Source organism: Miscanthus floridulus, chromosome 1 (assembly GCF_019320115.1).
Source record: "Miscanthus floridulus cultivar M001 chromosome 1, ASM1932011v1, whole genome shotgun sequence".
Classification (NCBI taxonomy): domain Eukaryota; kingdom Viridiplantae; phylum Streptophyta; class Magnoliopsida; order Poales; family Poaceae; genus Miscanthus; species Miscanthus floridulus.
Window position 1 is genome coordinate 125,438,815 of NC_089580.1, and position 21,389 is coordinate 125,460,203.

A 21,389-nucleotide genomic window follows, 5' to 3' on the forward strand; every position below is an offset into this window, starting at 1 on the left:
TGTCAAAGAGCCACAAAGGCTCAAAATGCTCCGCCTCACAAAAATTACAAGAGAACAAAGCCTAAGCTCACAAGCGAAAAGCCTAATCTCTATGCTAAATAAGGTACAATCCTGGAATTGGATTTAAACAATAAGCTCTCATATGGTGGATGGAGTGATCCTAGGCTTGTAGTAGCTTTAGCATGCTCTATTAACTCCAAAATGATAAGTAGTATAGGATATTATATATAGAGAGAGAAAGAGGGAGAGCTCATCCACCTCTAATAGTCATTAGCAAAAGCCTAGTGCGTTCGCTATTTTTCAACTAGCGGACTATCTAGCGCGTTATAGCCATTGGACTACCGTTGTTAGTCCCGCGCTGATTGTCCGGTGCCCTCTTTTTCACTAGACCATCCGATCCATTGACCTCCACAATTTTCACAAAGACCCTAGCTTACGTGGCCTATCCGTCCATTCCTTTTTTTAGAGAGTTGCTCTCCGCGCTTGCCACGCGGTCTATCCGTCCATTCCTTAATTGTCTGGCACTCGATACTTCTTCATCAGCGGACCGTTTGGGTGTTGGCCGAACATACCTGTTGATTATCCCATGCTCTCATTTTTAATAAGATGCGTACCGTTCTGTGCTCACACTTTTTCTCTATTCTTTTTATTTCTTCTTAGTTCCTTTTAGATTTTTTGTATCCACTTGTTTCCTTATCTCTAGGACTATCCAAACTTACATATCTTAGCACGTATATGTTAGTCCTGCACACATATTAATTAATCCTATCAATTTGGTTGTCATTATAATTAACAAAATAACTAAGATGGCCAGGGGCCCATATTCCTCAGACGATATTCACCTCCACCAGGATTCCACTACCGCCCAAGAGATAAGCCATTAGAGACCAAATCTAAGCCTAGGTTCATTTTTCTTTGATTTGCTATTTCTTTCGCTTTTCTAATGAACTTTCTGATGTTTTTTTTTGTTTTATCTTGAAACTTTTTTGTGTAGTTTTATTTATTTTAAAATGGAAATATTTTGAAAAAAGGCTTTGTAAAATGATCTCATTTTTTATTTTTCCAAAAATGGAGATTGAAGAATATTTTCTAAAACCTAAAAAATGTAGAAAGGCTTGCCATAATTTTCTAAAATGTTCAGTGAAAATTCTCCGAGTAAGCTTTCTCTAAAAACATTACTTAAAAAGTTTGGTAAGTTTTTTTGAGAAAAAAAAACGAGGGTGGCTATTGTATCATGCTCAATTAGCTTACTGATGTTCATGTTGATGACCAAATCATACCCTTGTTTCATTGTGCTAAACAACACCTCGATCTATAAACGCAAAGAATCAATCATGGGGAAAAAAATAGATAACAGTACATTTATAAAGTTACATGTATGCTGGGAGGAATACCCCAATTTCTACACTGACGCCGCCACACACCTCAACAGTAACGAACAAGGAATAAATATCCATAAGTTAAGCTATATGCCAGTTTATAATTCTCATCGACGCTAAAAATTCTTTACTTGTACACACAAAATGATCTCTAAAAAATTGCACACTCAGTTGATACCTTCGGCGCACGGGAAGGGCTCATTCAGTCACTTCACAGTTGTGGGTTATACCTTCGGTGGAGTTCCTTCAGTCACTGTCTGCACAGGCCAAAACTGTTGTGATGTAAAAGGCTCCGGAAGCCAAACTGGTTCATTCTGCATTAGCCAAGCAGCCCATCGATGCAGAGGCCTTTGTTGGAGGATGCACCTCTGCTGGGTGTTCATGTTGACGTCCCTGACTGATGGTGCTCCAAGTTCCTGAGGACAATCCTGGCAAAGATTTTGGCTTCTATAGAAGCTGTTGTCGCTGCCGCCGCTGCACGCAACACCCGACATGCTCCTGCTTCTTGCAAGAGACCTGCATGGTGCACCGCATGCCGGCCTCCTGGGATTGTGAACTGCAGTATTTCAGAGTACTTCTCATCAGATCAGATGACAAGGAAGATACACAAAGTTACAAAGTGAAGTCTTCGTTGTGCGCACATAAGTATATGGGAGAAAGAGAGAAGACATACAACAATGAGCAGTAATACAACAATGAGCAGTTACATACTGTAATTTTCAAGCCAAGCATAGAAATGGGTAATCAATCTTTGGAATGAGCCAAATGAAACAAAAATATAATAACAGACAAAACAAGGGCAAAGGGGGGCAGACCCAGTGCCGGAGGCTCCCACACGAGTGGGGTCTAGGGACAGGGATAAACCCCCCCGCAAAATCTGCGGAGAGGCTGCTTCGAACCCACGACCTAGTGACTCAGTGTGACAGCTCTCACCAAGGAGCTGACAAATTGACAGTTCGAATCATGGAAAGGAAGAAAAAAACAGGGAAAAGCTGTAGAAGCTGTGATTAGTCATCATGCTTCCAATTTGAGAATACTCTTCAGGGTGCGCATAAAGTAGAGGTAGTGAAGCAAAAATACTCTTTGCATGTGTTTAATACATGAATAAAGTATAGGCATATTTGTGTGTAAGGATCTATTTCGAATTGCAGATTCAAGATGGTCAGTTCAGTGCTTCATCTCCGCTACCCCATTTTAAATTTAGTTCAGTTACAGAGTCATGCGTTTTATAGTACTATACAAGATGTTGAGACAGATGAAAGAAAGATAACACTCACTGTCAACAAAGCAGCCCGAACTGCGCTTGTAATGGACAGTATGGCCCATGTCTCAAACAATCATGACTCAGCATTATCAGTTGAGAAGGGATAAAGGAAACAAACCTGAAGAAGGGCAAAGGCAGCACAAGCACGAAGAATTGGTGAAGGATTCCGAAGCATGGCAACAAATCTACCAATCTCAGAGCGACTGGCGAAAGTAAGCATCATATTAGTACTATGTTGCTCTAACTACATATCATGACAAAAGATGAAAATAAGATGCATGCAACAAATATGAATCCTCCAAAAGGAACTTCATATGCTCTGAGCAAGAACTTCATAAAGACTCAAAACTAAATGTAGAGCCAAACCTGCATCTCAGGTGACCAGCTTCGTGTATAAACACTGCTTCAGCAACATGAGACAGCGCTGCCGGGGCTGAGGAGGCAGCAGCCATAGAGAACATTTGTGGATCTGAGAAAGTGAGCACAAAGGTTTCTATATGCTTAAATGCTATTCTTCTAGCTCCCTCAACATTAACACTCTTGGAACTGCTATCCGAGGATGCTCCAACCAAAGCAACTTCATCCATTCTGTCAGTTCAAAAGTTTCAGATTTAGACATCTGATGATCATATATATCGCATTAGGAAAATCTTGTACAGAGTACACAGATGCTTCATAAACGCCCTACAACACAATTTTTCAGTGAACCAATACTACATGAGCCATATATCAATAGCAAGCAACTATTATTGCATATAACATGTATAGTTCACTTGAGTTGTTACAAAGGAAATGGGAAATTATTTGATAAAACAATATACAACTAAGAATAATACTACTTCTGACGAAAGATACCATCGGTCCCATCTATATAAATTTGTCAAGTGCCAAAAATACATTGTACCTTATGGCTTATACAATTTAGGGCATGTTTGGATCTCCTAGAGATTATTAGAATCTGGATTCTTAATAGTAACTGTAGAATTTGGATTCTGGATTAAAAATAAAAAGGTATGTTTGGATCCCTGGATTATAGACAGAGATTATAGATGGTTGAAGGTGCTTCACACCCATTATCTGTAAATAAATAGTATGGTGGAGGTGGTTAGCTGGATCTGATGGTTGGATAAGAATCTCCCCCTGGAATCTACTTGTTTGGGTCTCATTCTCATAATTTTAGGAAGATCCAACAGGCCCTTAATGTGAGTGTGTTGATTGAAGCTAGCAACGCTCCATGTCATGTGGTTTATAGAACGATTCTAACAACAAACATTGCAGTTTGACTTGCCAAACCGCAGCACCACACATCCAGACAAAACCAACCTAGTTCCTACATCTATATGAATGCAGATCTTCTGCAGGCTGCAGGGCATGAACCTTGCAAATAACATTTAGACCTGCTAAACTTGAACTCTAAAGATTCAATGATCAGCAGCAAAATATAAGAGCCAGCTTACAAGTTACAAATAGAACTTCTAGCAAATATATGATCAAAGAAATAGAACATCGTAAAGGTCTAACAGATGGCTCTTCAGAATGTCAACACAGAAATCCTCCAAACTTGAAATGAACTTGATGAACACTATTCCATAAGAAAATGCATCATCTTAACCCTAGAAACATTATATGGATCCCATTCTACCAGTAGTAATAAATCAATAAAACATACAGAATTTTGAAGCCTAAACCGACAACAAAACTTGAAGTGCCGGCTGCTTGTAGGCCTTGCTTAACTAACTAAAAAACAGATTCTAATATCAAATGGCCAACGCGTGAAGCAACCAAGAAAAATTAGCAAAAATGGTACCTTCCGTCAAACATATATGCTAGTGCTAGTGCAGACATGAAGCGTGCCATCTTGGACCCTGATGATGAGCAAATTTTTACAAGAACAGGCACCCCACCTTCTTCGACTATGCGGAGAGCATTACCATAATAAAAAGCAAGATTCCATAGTGCCCCTGCAGCTGTCTCGTGAACATCCTGTGGAAACCGGGAGTCATTGTCTAAGCAATAAACATCTTTTTGTTTCCAATTTTCCAAGGCAGAAGTAGTAAGTATGAAAACTTTCTATTATAGACTATAATATCACTTAAAAAATGCGAAGTCCGAGCAAAAGTTACCAAAATAAATTGATGGCAATGATTAAATAAACAGTCTACTTGACTTGAAACCAGGCAGTTAAACTAAAAATGAATGGCACATGTGCGGCATGCCAACCTTTTAAATTTTCCAAGCATTTAAGAAATGAGAGAACGATGTGTTCATACAAATAAAACTATGAGAGAACGATGTGTTCATACAAATAAAACTATGTCACAACGGTCAATGGTTTCTAAAGTCAGAAAATCTGAGGTCACTTGAAATAAAATACACCAAAGAAATTCAACACATTATTGAACAGTCTTTGCACATATCCATATCCATATCCAGAAGAATGAATCAAGAGCTTGCACATTTCAAAGGTACAACTAACACTACCATGTGATTAACTTGAAAAAAAAAACAGAACATTAGGTAGACCATAAGCTGCCATGGTGCAGTCAAATGGGTTAGAACCTGGGCACAGGCTTTTTCAGCCACATATTTAATGTTTTGTACATCTGGGCATTACTGACTAATGCATCAAGGATACAGGGAAATCTCATGGCAATATTATGTATTGCCAACAGAAGGCTTTTATTCATAAAGTAAAAATAATACAAAATTCTTCAGTAACTGAACGTCTCCATACATGAACAGAAATTTGTCAAACTTGTTGACTACATCAAGTGCAAACAGAACTTACTTCAACCTCTGAGCGTGCCAATGTGAGCAAAGGTGCAACCCCACCACCCTGCCCAATTGCAATGCTAACCAATGCAAAGAAAAATTGAAGTTATCAACAATGTGGGAATCAAATATGACTACAAGAATGGCACAAAGAAGTTTCAAAAGGTTAAAGAATCAGGCGCCTCTGAAATGGAACAATAAACATTAATTTTTTGTTCATGTACTTCCTTTCATTAGATGACCCTATGCTATCCACCGTACATTACTTCATCAACAAATGTTAATTAGAAATTTCCACGAAATTTTAAGCTGAACTACCATATGTTATCAGCAAAAGGGTATATTGTAAGGATATCATGGAACACAACATAGTAATAGGCTCAAGTGTACTTCATCAGCAATGCAGCCTCGCTTAAAGTGAGATAAAATTAAACTCAGAAGATTCTTTCATTTAGCAATAAGAACCAATTATAAGAAAGTGGTAAACTGGCAATGCCTTTTACACTGAAGTGTAAATACAACTGAAGGAACATGTTATCATTTAAAGTTACCTATTAGCTTCTGAAACAGATAATCCCCATAATGCACCAGCAGCTCTCTCCTGAAGGCCTTCTGAAGCATTCAAACATTGTTGCACTAGGGCAACCTAAGAAACAGAAGTCATTATCTGAAAAGGAGAACTATATATCTTCTATTCTATTCAAGTGAGATTGAGAATATATGGAAGGGCTGGGATAGAAGAGTTCCTAGAAATATTTTGGCATCCTAGCAGTATTATCAATTACTTTCTCTTGTTTGCATAGGCTTGGTGTCTTTGACACCATCAACAACAACAACAACAACAACAAAGCCTTTAAGTCCCAAACAAGTTGGGGTAGGCTAGAGTTGAAACCCAGCAGAAGCAATCAAGGTTCAGGCACGTGAATAGCTGTTTTCCATGCACTCCTATCTAAGGCTAAGTCTTTGACACCATACCTCACCATAAAATTCAAGATAATTCTTCTACAAAGATTGCAACCAAATAACTTTAGCCTACTTTAACTGTTATATTAAGACATCATTCTGCATCACTACAAAGTATATAAGTACAAGCCTCTTCAGAGATATGTCTTCTATTTAAATGTACCAGTTTGAAGCTCTTCAGCAAGTTATGTGTCGAAGAAGGAATAGGATAGGGATTTGAGTCTCTTTTCTTTGTTCCATGTTTTTGTACTCTGATTGGTGAAGCGTAATCTAAGTACTATGGGTGTGTTGTAATTGGCTATACTCATTCACTTGTGAATGTTGGAGGCCGAAATATTATATTCCTTTTTCTAGAAAAAAGCTAATAGACACCAAAGGGCATGAGGTGCAGAGGATGTGGGAGCAAAAGGGCTTACCAAAGCTTCAACACCACCCACTGCAGCAATGGCTTCACGGTTTCTGTCATCAAATGAAAGGTTCCACAAAGCACCAGCAGCTTCTTGTCTAATTTGATACATAGAAGTTGTGAATTGTTAATGTAGATTCGTGTGAACTATTCAGGCAGAATGCAGGCATTAAGACTTGAAGGTCATGCAAGTTGGAGCATATCAAAACAGTTATATGTATACCTTACACCCTCGTTTTGAGAACCTGTTAGTTGCACTAGTGCCTCCAGAGCCCCTGCTTCCTGACCTACAGCAGCATTGTTGTCATTGTTGTCCCCATGTGCAGCTAAGTTAGCCAGACCTCTTGCAGCCTGCAAATATAAGAAAAGTAGCCTTAGAAACTAACAAACAGCAAAAATATCACTGTTCGACTAAACAGACGTTTAGCCTGTTTAAATGCCACAAAAGTGGCCAGCCATATCCTTTTAATAGGCTGCTTATCCTTTTTAAACAGCCATTTAGCCCGAATAAATGGCAACAATAGGTGACCGGCTATTTAGCATTTAGGTGAAAACTGAAAACTAGAGATGGTGAACATTAAAAAGACAAAGTTAGGCTGGGAGCTTCAAAAACATCATTGGAGTGGCTTGAAAGCAAATTAAAAAAGTCTAAACCAAACATTGAAGCTAGAAACATTAGACTCAACCCAAATCCTAGTCAGCAAGCCTATGTATCAGTAATACACGATAAGGGTACAGCGGTACGGCGATATACGACTTTGAAGAATAACACTATGGTAATATAGAGAAAGCACCGGTGTATTGAAGTGTCTGATACAGTATGGTTGGGTTAGTGAAGTATCGATAATACAGCAGCAAACTACAACTTAAGTACTGCAGGTTACAAGAGTTTCATTCTCCTGATAACACGAGTCATAAATATGGATATGCAATCAAGGGAAACACACAAGCTTGTAGACAGTATATCAAGTAAGAAAATTTACGCCAAACCTTCACAAATCCTGATAAATACATTATATGGCCCAATTTGAGACCTATGGCATACCAAAATTTCTATAGGCAAGCAATAAGCCATTGACAAGTGTCAAGGCATACACTTATGAAACGTTGGAAATGATAACTCACAAGCTTTTGCTACTGCTTTGCGTTTAATGAGACATCTATCGCATGGGCAACTTATTTCTTATATGGTACAGCAAAGTTTGATACCTAAGCAATATGATGCAGATGGTACATGTAACATGTCCAGATGCATAGGTATGTAGATGAAGGACGAACTCAAGATGAGAGCTTGCATGCTCCTTGTCGTGCTTGGCATTTATCACATCATGTTGGTTTCATGGAGCTCATATTACTAGCAGTACCAGAACACCTATAATAAATGAATACTGGTTGCCTACAGAGAAGAAAAAAAAGCATAAAGGTGCCAATGTGCTGTTTACCTGTTCTAGGACACCATCAAGTTTACATGATCGAGCAAGTGTAACCAAAGCATGGACACCACCAGCCTTTGCAACTTCCAAGCTACACTTGTCATCAGCAGCCAGGTTTGCAAGCGCGCCAGCAGCACGTTCCTAAAGAAAAACAAATAGCAACATATATAGACTAATTGGTCCAGATACTTAGTTAAATTGGAAATACGATAACTTGAAAATTAAAGGCTTCATACAAGAACTCCATCAGTTCCAGCAGGCCAACGAAATATTAGATCGACCAGGGCCTTGATACCACCAGATACTGCAATAGCCGCCTGAAGAAGTGCAACCAATGAATTATTACAAAAATTACCCCAATAATAAGAAGTTATACAATGAATCAGCATCCAAAGAATAACAACCTTGTGGTCCTCGCCTACAGAGAGATTCCAAAGGCCACCAGCAGCCTCTTCAGCAACAAGCCTATTCATCGACTTGGCTAAATTAGTGAGTACTGTAATGCCGCCTTCATCTGCAACTGCCTTGGCAACCTTGGTATTCACTGACAAGTTGGCAATAGCCTGCATGGTGACATTAACTAATGTGAGAAGATGGTAAATGCAAGCAAGAACACTAAAACAAAGGGCAGAGAGAAACAATTTATTACTTTTGCTGCTTCAGATTGTGCACTCTCCCTTGAACACCTTGCAAGGTCCAGCAACATTCGGATGCCCCCATTCTGCATCACCGCCTCCGACCTTGCAGGATCCACATTTGCACTCTCGTCATCCATAACTACAAACGTAGCAAGCGCAGTAGCTGCCCGCTCCTGCACATCCTCCTGCAAACTCTTCAATAGTCTAAGCAGCAGTGCGGTGCCCTTCTGCAGCCAGAAACCATCCATGCCTTGTGGGTTGGACTCTGCAATTCGGAGAAGAGACTGTGACAGGATCCACTCGATCCATGTCATTGTATCACCAGCTATCTTGTCTTTGTGACTCCAGTTACATTGATTGAAAACCTCGTGCTCTTTCACATCCACAACGGGAAACATGGTCTCAAAAGTTTTAAAGTCGCTGTTGATCGTTAGCACGACCTTGCCCTTAGAGTTACTAAATACAGCAGGATTGTGAAGCTGTTCCTCCTCAACAGAAATGCAGTTCAGCGCGCTTATAAGCTTGAGGGTTTTGGCATGGGAAATGAGGCGTGAAACAGCACTTGGCGGAACATCAGTGCGGGAGACGTCAAGGGCAATAAGGGAGGGAAGCTGGGTCCAGGAGGTGGATGCAGTAGCCCATTTCAGGTTCCGGCATCCTGCTACAGAGAGGAACCGGAGAGAGTGGATACCAGCAAGGGCGGCCTCATCCACGGTGCCACAATCGAGGAAAGCCACATCCTCGAGGAGGGGGCAGCAGCGGGCGAGCGCTCCGACGGCATCCGCGTCAGCTTCACGGAGACCCGAGAGGCGCAGGCGGTGGAGTTGCGAGCAACAAAGCGCAACGTGGCGGAGGGCGTCGCTGGAGATGCGCTCGAGAGGATCGGGCCCGATCTGGAGGCTCTGGAGGTCCTCGTGCCGCGCGGCGAGGACAGCGAGCGTGGCATCTGTGAGGCCGCGGCAGCCGTCGGCCACCACCTCGCGGAGATCACGCGCGCGGAGGCCCGGGACGGCCTCTACCGCCTCGTGGCCGCGCAGGCGTAGCCGACGCAGGCTCCCGCACCGCGAGGCAAGCGACGACGCCACCTCCCGGTCGTAGCGGTGCGCGCGGAGGTCGAGCGTGCTCCACAGGCAGGGTGACGAGCCCAGCGCTCGCCAAGCCCGGCACGCTGACGCCATGCTGGCGCGGTCGCGGTAGTTCAGCCGCGCGAAGAGCTGCAGCACCGTGTCGTCCGGCAGCGCCCTCCAGTCCACCTCCACCGCCCCCGCATCCTCCTCGCCTTCCGGCCCCGCCGAAACAACACGCGACGCGCCCCTCACCACCCTACCCTCCCGTTCCCTGCACGTCCGCCGCCGCACCCGGCGCGTCATCCCGAACGCCCAAACCCAAACCCTAGCTCCGCCACCCCACGCCGGCGACTCCACGCCACCACACACGCACCAAACACCCAAATCCCCAAATCGGCAGGTAGTTAGCCAGCTCCCGCCGCGAGATCGACAGGCCACCCTCCCGCCGCGTTATCGGGCGGGGGCAGGGGGCAGCTGCACCGATCCGGGGGTTTCCAGCTCGGCGCCGCGACGCGACGCGAGCCGAGGATACCGGTGGCCTCGATCCGTTCCGCGGGCCGGTGGATCCGACCGGGCCACCGAGAGGCCACCGACACGGTCCGCGTGCTTCCGTCCCCTTTCCTCACCTCCTGCTAAGAGGTAGAAGATCAGGCGGAGGTGGAAGCGGGGTCGGACATTATATATGGCGTATGCGTATACGCAGGTGCGTATGCGTATTCCGAGCACCAGTCCAGATACGCCGTCGGGGAGAGAGTATGTACGGAGGCACCAGAGCAAAGCAACTCCGGAGTTGCGAAGAGAGGCTCGGGTGGTGTTTGTCACTCTGGGAAATGGGAAATGGGAAATGGAATGGAAATGGGGATTGGCATAGGAAAACAATCCCCTCCCCCTCCGGCCACAGGTAAGCTTCGACAGCGACAACCTTCCTCCGGCCATGGCACCCCCACCCTCTCTAGCCTGGCTGCCACCGCCACCGCCAGAGCCCCTAAGCCGCCCGGCCTCTATCCCTACCGCCTGGGCGGCCTGCCTCCCCCGGACGGGCCCTTCTATGCTCGCCGGAGTTGGAGAAGGAGCTCGCCGAACCCCTAGCATCGTCGTCTTCTTCGTCTACGGCACAGGCGTGGGCCACAGTCGGGCACGGATGCGAGAGGGAGAGGGTGACGTGCGGGGGGTCGCGTAATAGAGTTTCCTGATTTGGGTAGTGGGAAATTAAGAGGAAAATAAAGACTAGCATATCTATCTTATACCCCTTTTTATTCTAATCCATTTTTCTTATCCTATCTCAATCCCCATCCAAACGAGCCCTCATAGCTTTTTGCACGGATGTGATCTAATTCTGGTAGTAGTTTTGGAGAGGAGTGTCATATCAAAACACTTCATAAGAAAAAAAAATTATATGCAGGGGCGGATCTACAATTGGGCCAAGGGGAGTTAAAATAACAGAAGAGGGCTTCTAGTTGGGCTTTGTGTTGGGCCGTTGGGGTGCTGCTGGGCTCCTTATATTTGTAGCCCACCGGAGGGGGGGGGTTGCAGCCCCTCTGGATCCGCCACTTCTTATATGGAAGAGCTAGAAGCGTTTTTTTATGTACAAGGAAGGAGCTACAATTTATTCACTCTAGTTCCGGCTCTTCCAGAGAAGCACCTAGTAGAGAAAAAGTCATGCCAAACAGACACTCACACCGACACACCCTACTTGTAAGTAGAAGGCTAGGAGTACATGAGTTTTTATTAATCCAAATGGTAATTAAACCTTAGTAATACTATATTCAAATATCTATATCTATGCATTGACAACCAAAATTGTCCAAGAGCTTTCTGAGAAAATAGGTTAGGTCGGGTTTGTCAAAGTAGTCAAAATGCATAATGAACTTCACCATTGTGTTTCTCTCGTCGAGTTGATCAAAAGGGCATATACAGAATGTCCAATTTAGAGTTTGGATGAAGAAATTATGGCTTCAGAAAAAAGTCATCGTGCAGAACTCGACTATGTTGAGTTTGCCTTGTTCCTCGGCTGATAAAGCTAGCTAGGCTGGTTTGCAACCTGACTGGTCCAATTTTGATGGACCAATTCAAAGTTGAGTTGTATTTTGATGCGTTTTATAAGGTATTTCTACCCCTCATTTCATAAGACCACCCTCTTCTTATAAATATAAGGGCCACGAGCCATTAAGGTGCCAAACACACACAACTGTCAAACAATCAATGTACTCTTTGTCATAATCTTTTCAACCTCCATGTTGTTTTTCATCGCTTGACCCAACGACCAAGAATAGCGTCCTAGGCTTGTTGGCCGACCTAGGGCAACCTGGCGACGTCCTTGCCTCGACGGGGTCTCTTATGGACGAGAGTTTTGATGGTTCCTTTACTAGCTTGCCCAGAAAGCACCCATGATTCATTCACATAAGCATGATTAGTTATCCTTTGGTGGTTTGCTCGTAAACTTCATCAGTTCCTCACCATGAAAGCATGATGGTTACCGTTCCTTGGGCGAAACTTGAGGAATCTCTGAACTGCCTAGGGCAAACCCGGCTTTGTGATTGGATAGGCCGACATTGTGCACCTATGTTGCGTTCTTTGATCCATTTGCAACTCGGATGATCTAAAAAGGTGTGGGGTCCCCACTTTATTTCAAAGCTCACGATAGTTCTCACTTTCCCTTCATCTTTATCTGTCTACCTTGTTGGATCGCTGTTGACATTTCTTAACATCACTTTTACTAAGTTGTCATCCCTAGCAATGATGATAGAAATGTTTGTTGGTAATTATTAATGACACTTGTATATTCAGGAAAGATTATATATGTTGAAGTAATCCGCAAGCACACAGATAATATACCATTGTAGCATTTCACCTGGGAGTATACCAGGTATCGTTATTTATATTTTACCACAAGGATGAGCGGTGGCTAGAGATATTAATAAACATGAATACTTATGATAAGATCATTAACTACACATTTGCTCTAACAGGGGTAAGCAAGATGATATATAAATGATAAGTGTAAGGCATCAATAATAATCCAGAGATAGAAATAGATACTCATAAATATAGTATGGCTAGACAGAAGATTAATTAAGAGAGAAGATTCCTAAATCATTTCTTATTTACTAAGTCTTTTGTACACCCTAGCATATATACTTTCATCTCTAGCATAATTAACTCTGTAGCTAGGCATAAGAAATATTACTAAGAAAGATCAAGAACAAAGCTTGATTCCCTTCGCAACCAGGTCCTACTTGTCCTACAAACGGGGAGTGGACTACAAAAGACTCAACGAGAGTGTCACACTCGCGATCTACCACATGTCCTGGAATGTAGGGTGTATTCGTAGGTAAACTGTATTTAAGCACCATGCTTACATAAATGTCGACCACTTAACTCACTCGAGTACTGAGCTAAGCGCTTTGCGAACTTATGCATAAATTCATTATCAATCATGACTATATCAAGCATACTACTAGAGCAAACTAGGAACATAATAAATAGAAACATAGTATTAAAATAGCATAAAGTCATAAAATATAGAGGATACAATGGCTATACCAGCCTCCAAATAACGAATCCAGAATCCTAAGCAATTGTCCAACTCTACTTGAAACTTGTTAGTTAGCCTATACTAGAATTTTGAGGAATTGGAGATCTATTCTATTATCTCGGAAAACCCTAATTTCTGATCTAATGATAGATGCCTCTAGGGGGGTGGGGGCTGATATATAGGGGGTAGCATCAATCGTGGATCCTCAGATCAAACTGACTTAAAAGAACGACATAGATGTGATCTTCAAGGCAGTGGAGAACCGACATAACGAGGAGGGGCTTGCCATGTGGGCCCCTTGGGTCGATCGGCCTGCACTTCCCATGATCTGCTTCGGTGAGATGCCTTCTGGTGCCTTCTAGATTCTTCTAGAGTTGTTTTCATCGCGGATAATTATGATTAAGTCTGGCAATTAGGTCCACCTTGATGGATTTCTGAATAAACCCTACTGAAAACATAGGTTCACCAAAATTTAGTGGAATTTGTCAGTTTAAACCCCTAAACCTATCTTGGTGATCATTTTCATGCACTTATACAAGTTATGTTGGCGGTTTATGATGGTTGATAACTACCATCAAGAAACTCCCCCAAGCTTAACCTTTGCTCGTCCCTGAGCAAGTCTAAACTCAGCAATGGATCAGGAGTTGCATCAATATTTTTACTCGTCAAAAGTACACATACGTTCAAGCAAGAATTCTTCTTCAGATTAGAATTAACTGAGCTGACTTTCAATTTACCCATATTACCTTCAACCATGGGGCTTATTAGCCTTTACTTGGGTCTTGTGCAATTAAAAGATAGAATGATCAAGTTAAGCACTATTTCTCTAGTTTTTTGTTCAACCATTGTTCTGGACTTTTTAATAAGTTTTCAAAATAAAATTCAAAGATTTCATTGTATGACACTCTCAAGTCTCTCAATATATGTGGTATTTGTGGATCCTCACTAAGGCAATATTGATGTTATGCCTCTCCTCTTCCTACAATTAAGGCTTATGTGGAGCTCATGGGAATAGAAATAGCATGAAAGTGCATACTTGCAATGCATATATTGTGCATATGTGTGGAATATGGTGGATATTTATGGTGGCTAACCTAATTCTACTATGCTCCTTAAAAATATATCTCTCTTTTGAACTTGGAAATATTTACAAGAAAATATGGGCTATCTTACTCATCTTTTTTCTCTCAGGCGAGCATCTAGGTACACATTGTTTTAAACCTCTCGGACACTTGTTCATTTTTTTTCAATACTTTCTTTCTCTCTCTTTTTTCTTTTTTATGAATAACTTTTGCATAGCCCATGCTTCTTTTCTACAATAAAACTTTTAAGAGACAGCAACAAGAACTTGGATATTTATTTGGTGGAAAATCTGATCAGACATGTTTTTTACTGTTTACTCCCAGTGTAGGAGTAAAATATTTTTGGGTGGATCTAAATGAAATGACATGCTTTTATGCCTACCTCTAGTGTAGGAGTAGTGCATATCTAGGTGGTGTGTACGTGATCTTGATTTTAAGAGCATGACAAATCTCTCATAAGGGTCAACAAATCTCGACTAATACTCAATGCAAAACAAGCAGCATATAAGTCAAACTTTTTCTAGCCTAAATAACATATTTGGCTCTGGTAGGAATTCAAGCTTTGTCATACAGGAACTCATCATGTAGCATTTTTATATTTTTCAAAAGATAAATCTCTAGAATTTTAGTATTACTTAGAACAAGATAAACAGTAGTCCAGACCTTCTCATATCATATCCGTCAATTACCTAGACTTAGATCAAACATATGCTATCCATGAGTTTTAAGTTAAGAGTAAATTCTTATATCAAATCAATTTTATCCAAAACTCAGGAGAATTTATGGCTAAAAACTAGATACTTGAAAGGAATTATAGCAGAGCAACTATTCATCATTTCCATTCAAGAGATCTAGAGAGTTCCTCATTTTATTTAGCTCTTAAGAACAAAACTAAAGCAAACTTTATACACACTCTTTTATTTGGTTTTCATTTTTTATCACACATTACTAATATATAAATCTACTATAAAGATAAATTTTTTATTTTGTTTTTTAGTTATACATCTTTTTTAGAACAAATAAATAAACTAAAATAATAAATACTAAGAAATATAGTGCCAAAAAGGAATACTTATCTTAGATACATAGGGGATGTCTTTCCCCCAAGCTAGATGTTGTTGTAGTCGATCAATGCGGAGGGTGGATGTTGAAGTTCTAGAACATATAGTCCCAGTTCTGGTTTTGCTAGATATTGGCGATTGCCTCACCCATCGTCGCCTGCCATTGTGAGTGTTCATGCAATGTGTTTTGTATGGCGGTGTTCTGCTCTTCAATGGTCGTCAGGGCGATTTGTCGAAGCGGTGGTGGTCCATCTGTTGGTCATGATAGGCACGGTCAGAGAAAGACATGCGTCTTCCCTGGTGGTCAGTTGATACTTTTTCGTAGTGTTGTTGCTGATAGTTGTCGAAGTTTACGAAGTGTCACTGCTTGCTGGAACCTTGCTGCGAAGAGCTTTCAGAGTGATAAGGGGATGGTTTGATGCCAACCAGCATGCTGAGCCTAGGTACCCATAGGACAATTCCAGTTGGTCCCAGCCCGCATAGCTGGTGTATGCCGATCCTTCAGGAATTGGGTCAGCGCCACGGTATCGAGGCTATGGTTCATGAGTCAGCCTAGCAGAAGCACTTCTGCGAGGTGCCGCCTCCCTAACCTACAGATCAAAGGTGAAAGAATTCACAGCATATAAACTGAGATCCCAGTTAGGTAATGAAATCTCAGTTATATACCCAAGATACATCATGACAAGCTTGTCCATCATTTCTCTTTTTTCAGCATATGGGCTTGACAGAAATATTCGAAGTCAATGTACCATCGCTCCTGTGTCAATATAAGAAAGTAAAGCATTATCCATCAGGCCCAAGTTTCGGGCAATCCGAATGACCAAAGAGGTGCACTCAACATCACCCATGAGAGAACACTTTCAACCAAGGGCGCATCATGAATTTGATAGGAGAAACCTTTCTCCTCTTGACCAAGGCATACAACAACTTATGATCATCTATTCTTATCGTACAAAAATCTAGCCTAGGAAACAAGGTGAAACCTAGCCACTTATGCATGAACCATAATGTGGGGTGATGGATATCATTGGTACGAGGACGGTACATTTCAGTTTTTCTAGAAATTTCTCTCCAAAATTTTAACTTATCAAAATCTTGTAGATCATGGTCTACATCAACTACGCACTATGAATTAAATCATACGAGCAAACTTAACTCCTTCCAGAGAGAGGAAAATTCTTTCCCGAAGAGTCTAAATTTAGCTCTGGTATCAGTGATTTGTAGAGTGCATAAGAATTCTAATGTTAAAAGCTTAGACCCTTGCTCAACAACATTCCAAACACCTTCCCATCCAACAGCTCTAAAAACAAGATCAAATTCAACATCCATACCTATTGCTTGGAGAAGGTCGGGATCATACATAGTAGTATGCACAAAGCTTCTAGTCATCAACTTCTTGAAAGTGTTCTTCTCCTGCTTGTTTCGCCAAAGGATATGCGTCTCCTCTAGCAGGATGTTGGTTGAGGAGGAGGAGGATGATGGCGGCACTCCGGCTCTAGGTACATCGACTTGCATGTCGGCGCTCGCTATGGAAGAAGAGCTTCTCGTAGAGCAGGACGATCTTGAGCGGGTGAGCTTACCTACTATCTTGTTCATCAGTCCTGCAAAAATCAATAGAACAACAAAAACTAGTGTGTGGGTGACCGTCGTGTTAATCCACCTAAATTGAGTGTCGACCACTTGACCACCTCAATTTAAGCAAATCAACATCACGAGGTCCCTAGGAGCGCATGTAGCAACTCCTCTTTAGGATCAATTCGAGAGAGAGAATACATCACAAGCAGTGCTTAGATCACACATTACAAGTTCAAGCATTAAAAGGTACAAGTTTTGGTTCACACACTTAGTTTATTACACGGTCACACATCTCAGTCTATATCGAAAGTCTAGCGGAAAGTCTTTCAACATAACATAGTTTATGGTAATGGATACATGGGTGTGCCATATCTGTGTATCTACTGAGATACGAGATCCTTCACCACTACTGATCCGATGAGGGTTCAGGAAGCATAGAAGAATCCATGCGTAGGGACTACGAACCTACAAAACTTAAGATCACATAGGGTGAGTACTTGAATGTACTCCGTAGGACTTACCCAATATAGTAAACAAGGATTATGCATTTGGGTAGTAGCAAGGAATGCGTATCTTTGCATAAAAGCATTTATTCAATAAGGTAAAGGTGATCTTTGACGTAGCAGAATTAAGCATAGCATAGGTAATCAAGTTAAGCATTAGTAAGCGGGAATTCGATCTTCCACGAGTCCTGATCTCCAATCCCAACTCTAGTCCGTATTTAGAAGTAGAACTTATTGCTTTCAATCTTTTATACTCTACAGAGGGGTACAAGTTAACCCCACTCAAAAATAAGGGATATCGCCAAAAGACCCATCGGTACAGAAGGGATATCTTGATGATTCAACCTTTCCCTAACCCGACCAAGATGTCCGATGAAAGGTTCGATTGAATGCCTGGTTAATGTCCCAAACATTCCCGACCAACGCCATCCCCCTTGCCAGTTTCATGAATAAAGCGGTCGCGATCAGTTACTTGGCTTGTCACCCCCATTGGCAACAAGTGGTCTGTATGATTTTATGTTCATACTCACTACCACGGATACACGGTCCTTAACCTGGTAAGCAAGCTATGTCATCCAAAAATCCCCATCTTGCCATGACCATACCTCTTGCCAACCAAAGTTCATACCATTCCCAAATGGAACAAGTGTTAATCCCTTCCCAAGGTGTTGCTTAGTGGATTATCATCCTATCATCTCGTGAGTAATGAGAAACCCATCATTAGCTTGACTTCTAAGATCTAAGCTTACTAAGCATGATTATTAGATGAGACATGTATGGTTGATTGGTGTGGCAATATATGGATAAGGCTTGACATAGGTAATTCCCTCCTGGTTCACTAGTCATAAGGTAACATAGCAATGTAGGTAGATAAACATAGTTCATTATGCACTTGTAAAGCATAGGGATGCATAGGGGCCTGCCTTGAATGTCGTTGCTGGGTTCAACGGCTTCTTCCTCCTAAGGCTTCTCCTTAATAGGTTCTTCAGGAATCAGGTCACCTATACATGCATGATGCTTGATGAGTGAATTGCATAAAGTACATGCTCATGCTATGCGATGATTATTAGTTGATTATGTTTTAGTGACACAAGAGTGTGTAGTAATACACTAGTCGTCTGCCAACTAGTAACTATTGGGTGGTCTGGCGTGGATGTCGGACGGTCCGATGGTTACTAGGATGTAACACATCAGGTGTTTGAATACTAAAACCTACCATGTCATCATATGCATTGCAAAGCATTTGGCATTTGGTGAAAACTTTGATACGCATACACTAAAACAAGTTTATCTTTATGTGATATGTGTTGAATTGTATTGTTTGACTCAAGTTCAAAATTTGGTTTGGATTTGAATTTTCAAGAAAACCCTAATTTTCAGCATTTAAATCCTACCCTGAAAACTCATTTCAAAATCTAAGCAAATTTTGGGGTTGAGCCTAAAAGCAAAAGTGTAGAGCTTGGCAAGTTATACAAAGTTTGTTTTTGGAGTTTTCAAAGTTGTTATGAAAAATTTGAAGTAATTTAAAAGGCGTAATTCGTTAAATGTCCCCTATTTGAATTCAAAAGTTCATTTCAAAATGTAGACCGAATTAGGGGGTGGTTATAAAAGCAAAGTTGTAGAACTTTGGATTTTGAGCAACTTTTATTTTTGGAGATTTTTGAGTTGTTATGTAAATTTGGGAGTAATTTGGATTTTAAAACGGATGGCAATTCTGTAAATATGGTAAACAGTGTCACGACCACCGCCCCACCGCTGGCGACCTTCTGCTCGGTTCCAGACATGCCTGTGGCTACCCACGGCTTCGCGCTGGCATGAGCTGGTCACTGCGTGTCGCCTCCTTGCTTCCTTAGCCGCTCTATAAAGCTCAGACGCCGTCGCCGTTCTTCATTTCGCTGCTCTGTTTTTCCCGTCGCCTTGCTTATCTCCGACGAGCTCGCACCATCGCTGTAGTGCCTCCGTCGTCGCAGCAAAGTGCTCAATAGCTTTGCCTACTCCTTGCGCGCCTAGCCATCCAAATGTGGTCATCTGATTTTGCTGGGAAACCGCTGTGAGAACCCTTCTTCCTCGCGGCCGACAACCTCACCAGAGATCTCGTTTCACCACGGCCAGCGCCCTCCGGTGAGCCGTTGCCCTTGATTAGTGTACCTATGGCTTCGTCTTGATGCCGTGGTGCTTAATCCCATATTGCTTGGTCGTCTTGCCCACTGCAGTCGCCGGAACACCGTCACCGATGATCCTTGCTCCGCCGGTCTCGCTCTTTGTTTCAACGCGTTCGGGGTGAGCTACTGATGCTTCCTGAGCCATTTATTTAATTGCTACCAGTCTCCTATCACCGGCATAGTGTCGCCGAGCCACCGCATCCGCCATGGCTAGCGTCAGGCTTGTTTCGTGTCGTAATTAATCTCCGTAGTGCCTCAAATCGATGCGCCTAGTCTTGGTGAGTGTTTTGGTACTTTGGCCGTCACCGTTGGGCTCAACGTCGGCGAGTTTTCATCGGTCAGCGCCGTCGCCGCCGTGGTCAAACGCGGGAGGTTAGGGATGATAGGTGGGACCCGAGTGTCAGTGACTCAGCAGTTTGAAAATGATTTTTCCTTCTTCAGAATTGAATGAATAGTGTCTATTTTTGTTATTTTTGTATAGATTTATTTAGAGCTCCAAAAATTATGAAAATTTTTGTGTGACCTCTCTGTGATGAATATTATTTAGGAAAAATATGAAATATTGATTTACTAGTACTTTTTAAATGTGATAAAAATTGCTCAATTAATTAATAAATGGGTTTCCATGATTTTTCTAGGCTTAATAAATTATCCAAAAATTATGAAAATTGTTTTGCCACTTAGTTATCATGTGATGAACATTTACACAAATTTTGAGCTCAATTGGAATAAGTTGATTTATTTCATAATTTTGAATTAAATAATTAATTCATAAAAGCAAATAGTAACCTTTAATAATTTAGGTTTTGTTTGAAATTTTGGATTGAGTGATGACCTTGAATCATTAGTTGATAATGAATCCTTGGCAATTGATGTATGTGTTACTGAAAAAGATCTAGTTCGTTTGACTTGCAACTGTACCACGAAGGAAAGTTGTATTCGAGTTGTTAATTTTTGCATCCATCATCGAGCATCATGTTTCGTATCCCATATCATGTTAAACATAGCATTGTTACTACGTGTAGTGAATGAAGGTGAACACGTGGTAGTTGATCAAGTTGCGGAGGAGGTTAATCCGTCTGTTGAGGTTGAATCGGATAATTGTGGAACGTCGCAGGAACCTAACTTTTTCGTCAACGAAGGCAAGCCCCGGATGCATTTAACCCTACCTTGTGTTTTACAAATTTATCGCTTTTGCTTTTCTATACTGCATTAAGTGATTACGAGTCAAGTGGAAACCTAATTGGTGCATTACCAACCTTGTTTTTCCATATCTACCTTGATTACCTGTTTTATTCATAAATGACTAGTTATGCTTAGTCATGCTTAGTCAGGTGATTACCTATCACCTGAGAATTTTAAATGGATCTTTGGTTACTTATGTTATCATGAGATATGAGTATGGAAGTAATAAATCTAGACCGGGCGGACTCGGTGTGTGAGAGCCACAAGACATGGAGGTCTTGTGAGCGGCTTCTTTTTGCCTGTGTCGATTAAGGTTCGTCCATTGTTGAATTGCATGAGATGAGACTTTGTAGTACTAACCACA

At 41.8% G+C, this 21,389-nt stretch overlaps 1 protein-coding gene across 4 annotated transcripts; it reads right to left on the reverse strand.

The window, feature by feature from the left end:
• Window positions 1-1,335: 1,335 nt before the first annotated feature.
• LOC136540354 (protein ARABIDILLO 1-like) lies at window positions 1,336-10,631 on the reverse strand. 4 transcript variants are annotated; one of them, XM_066532354.1, is made up of 12 exons: window positions 8,867-10,607; window positions 8,622-8,780; window positions 8,454-8,534; window positions 8,227-8,358; window positions 7,008-7,135; window positions 6,795-6,882; window positions 5,967-6,061; window positions 5,432-5,495; window positions 4,451-4,626; window positions 3,010-3,231; window positions 2,762-2,846; window positions 1,336-1,935 (listed from the first exon to the last, which is right to left on the reverse strand). In XM_066532354.1, the coding sequence occupies exons 1-12, from the start codon at window positions 10,223-10,225 to the stop codon at window positions 1,759-1,761; spliced, it is 2,766 nt and encodes a 921-aa protein (XP_066388451.1). In that variant the 5' UTR covers window positions 10,226-10,607; the 3' UTR covers window positions 1,336-1,758. The 4 variants fall into 4 exon arrangements, 2 of the variants coding, with proteins under 2 accessions (XP_066388451.1, XP_066388457.1); XM_066532360.1 differs by lacking the exons at window positions 1,336-1,935; window positions 2,762-2,846 and having other exon boundaries at window positions 3,199-3,327; window positions 8,867-10,627; XR_010779935.1 differs by lacking the exons at window positions 1,336-1,935; window positions 2,762-2,846; window positions 5,432-5,495 and having other exon boundaries at window positions 3,093-3,231; window positions 8,867-10,629.
• Between the last annotated feature and the right edge of the window lie 10,758 nt (window positions 10,632-21,389).

Coding starts and splice junctions, on each gene's coding strand:
- LOC136540354 (XM_066532354.1), bottom strand. CDS start 10,225: ATGACGCGCCGGGTGCGGCGGCGGACGTGCAGGGAACGGGAGGGTAGG. Junction 8,781..8,866: donor CACAATCTGAAGCAGCAAAA/GTAATAAATTGT, acceptor GTCACCATGCAG/GCTATTGCCAACTTGTCAGT. Junction 8,535..8,621: donor CTGTAGGCGAGGACCACAAG/GTTGTTATTCTT, acceptor GCACTTCTTCAG/GCGGCTATTGCAGTATCTGG.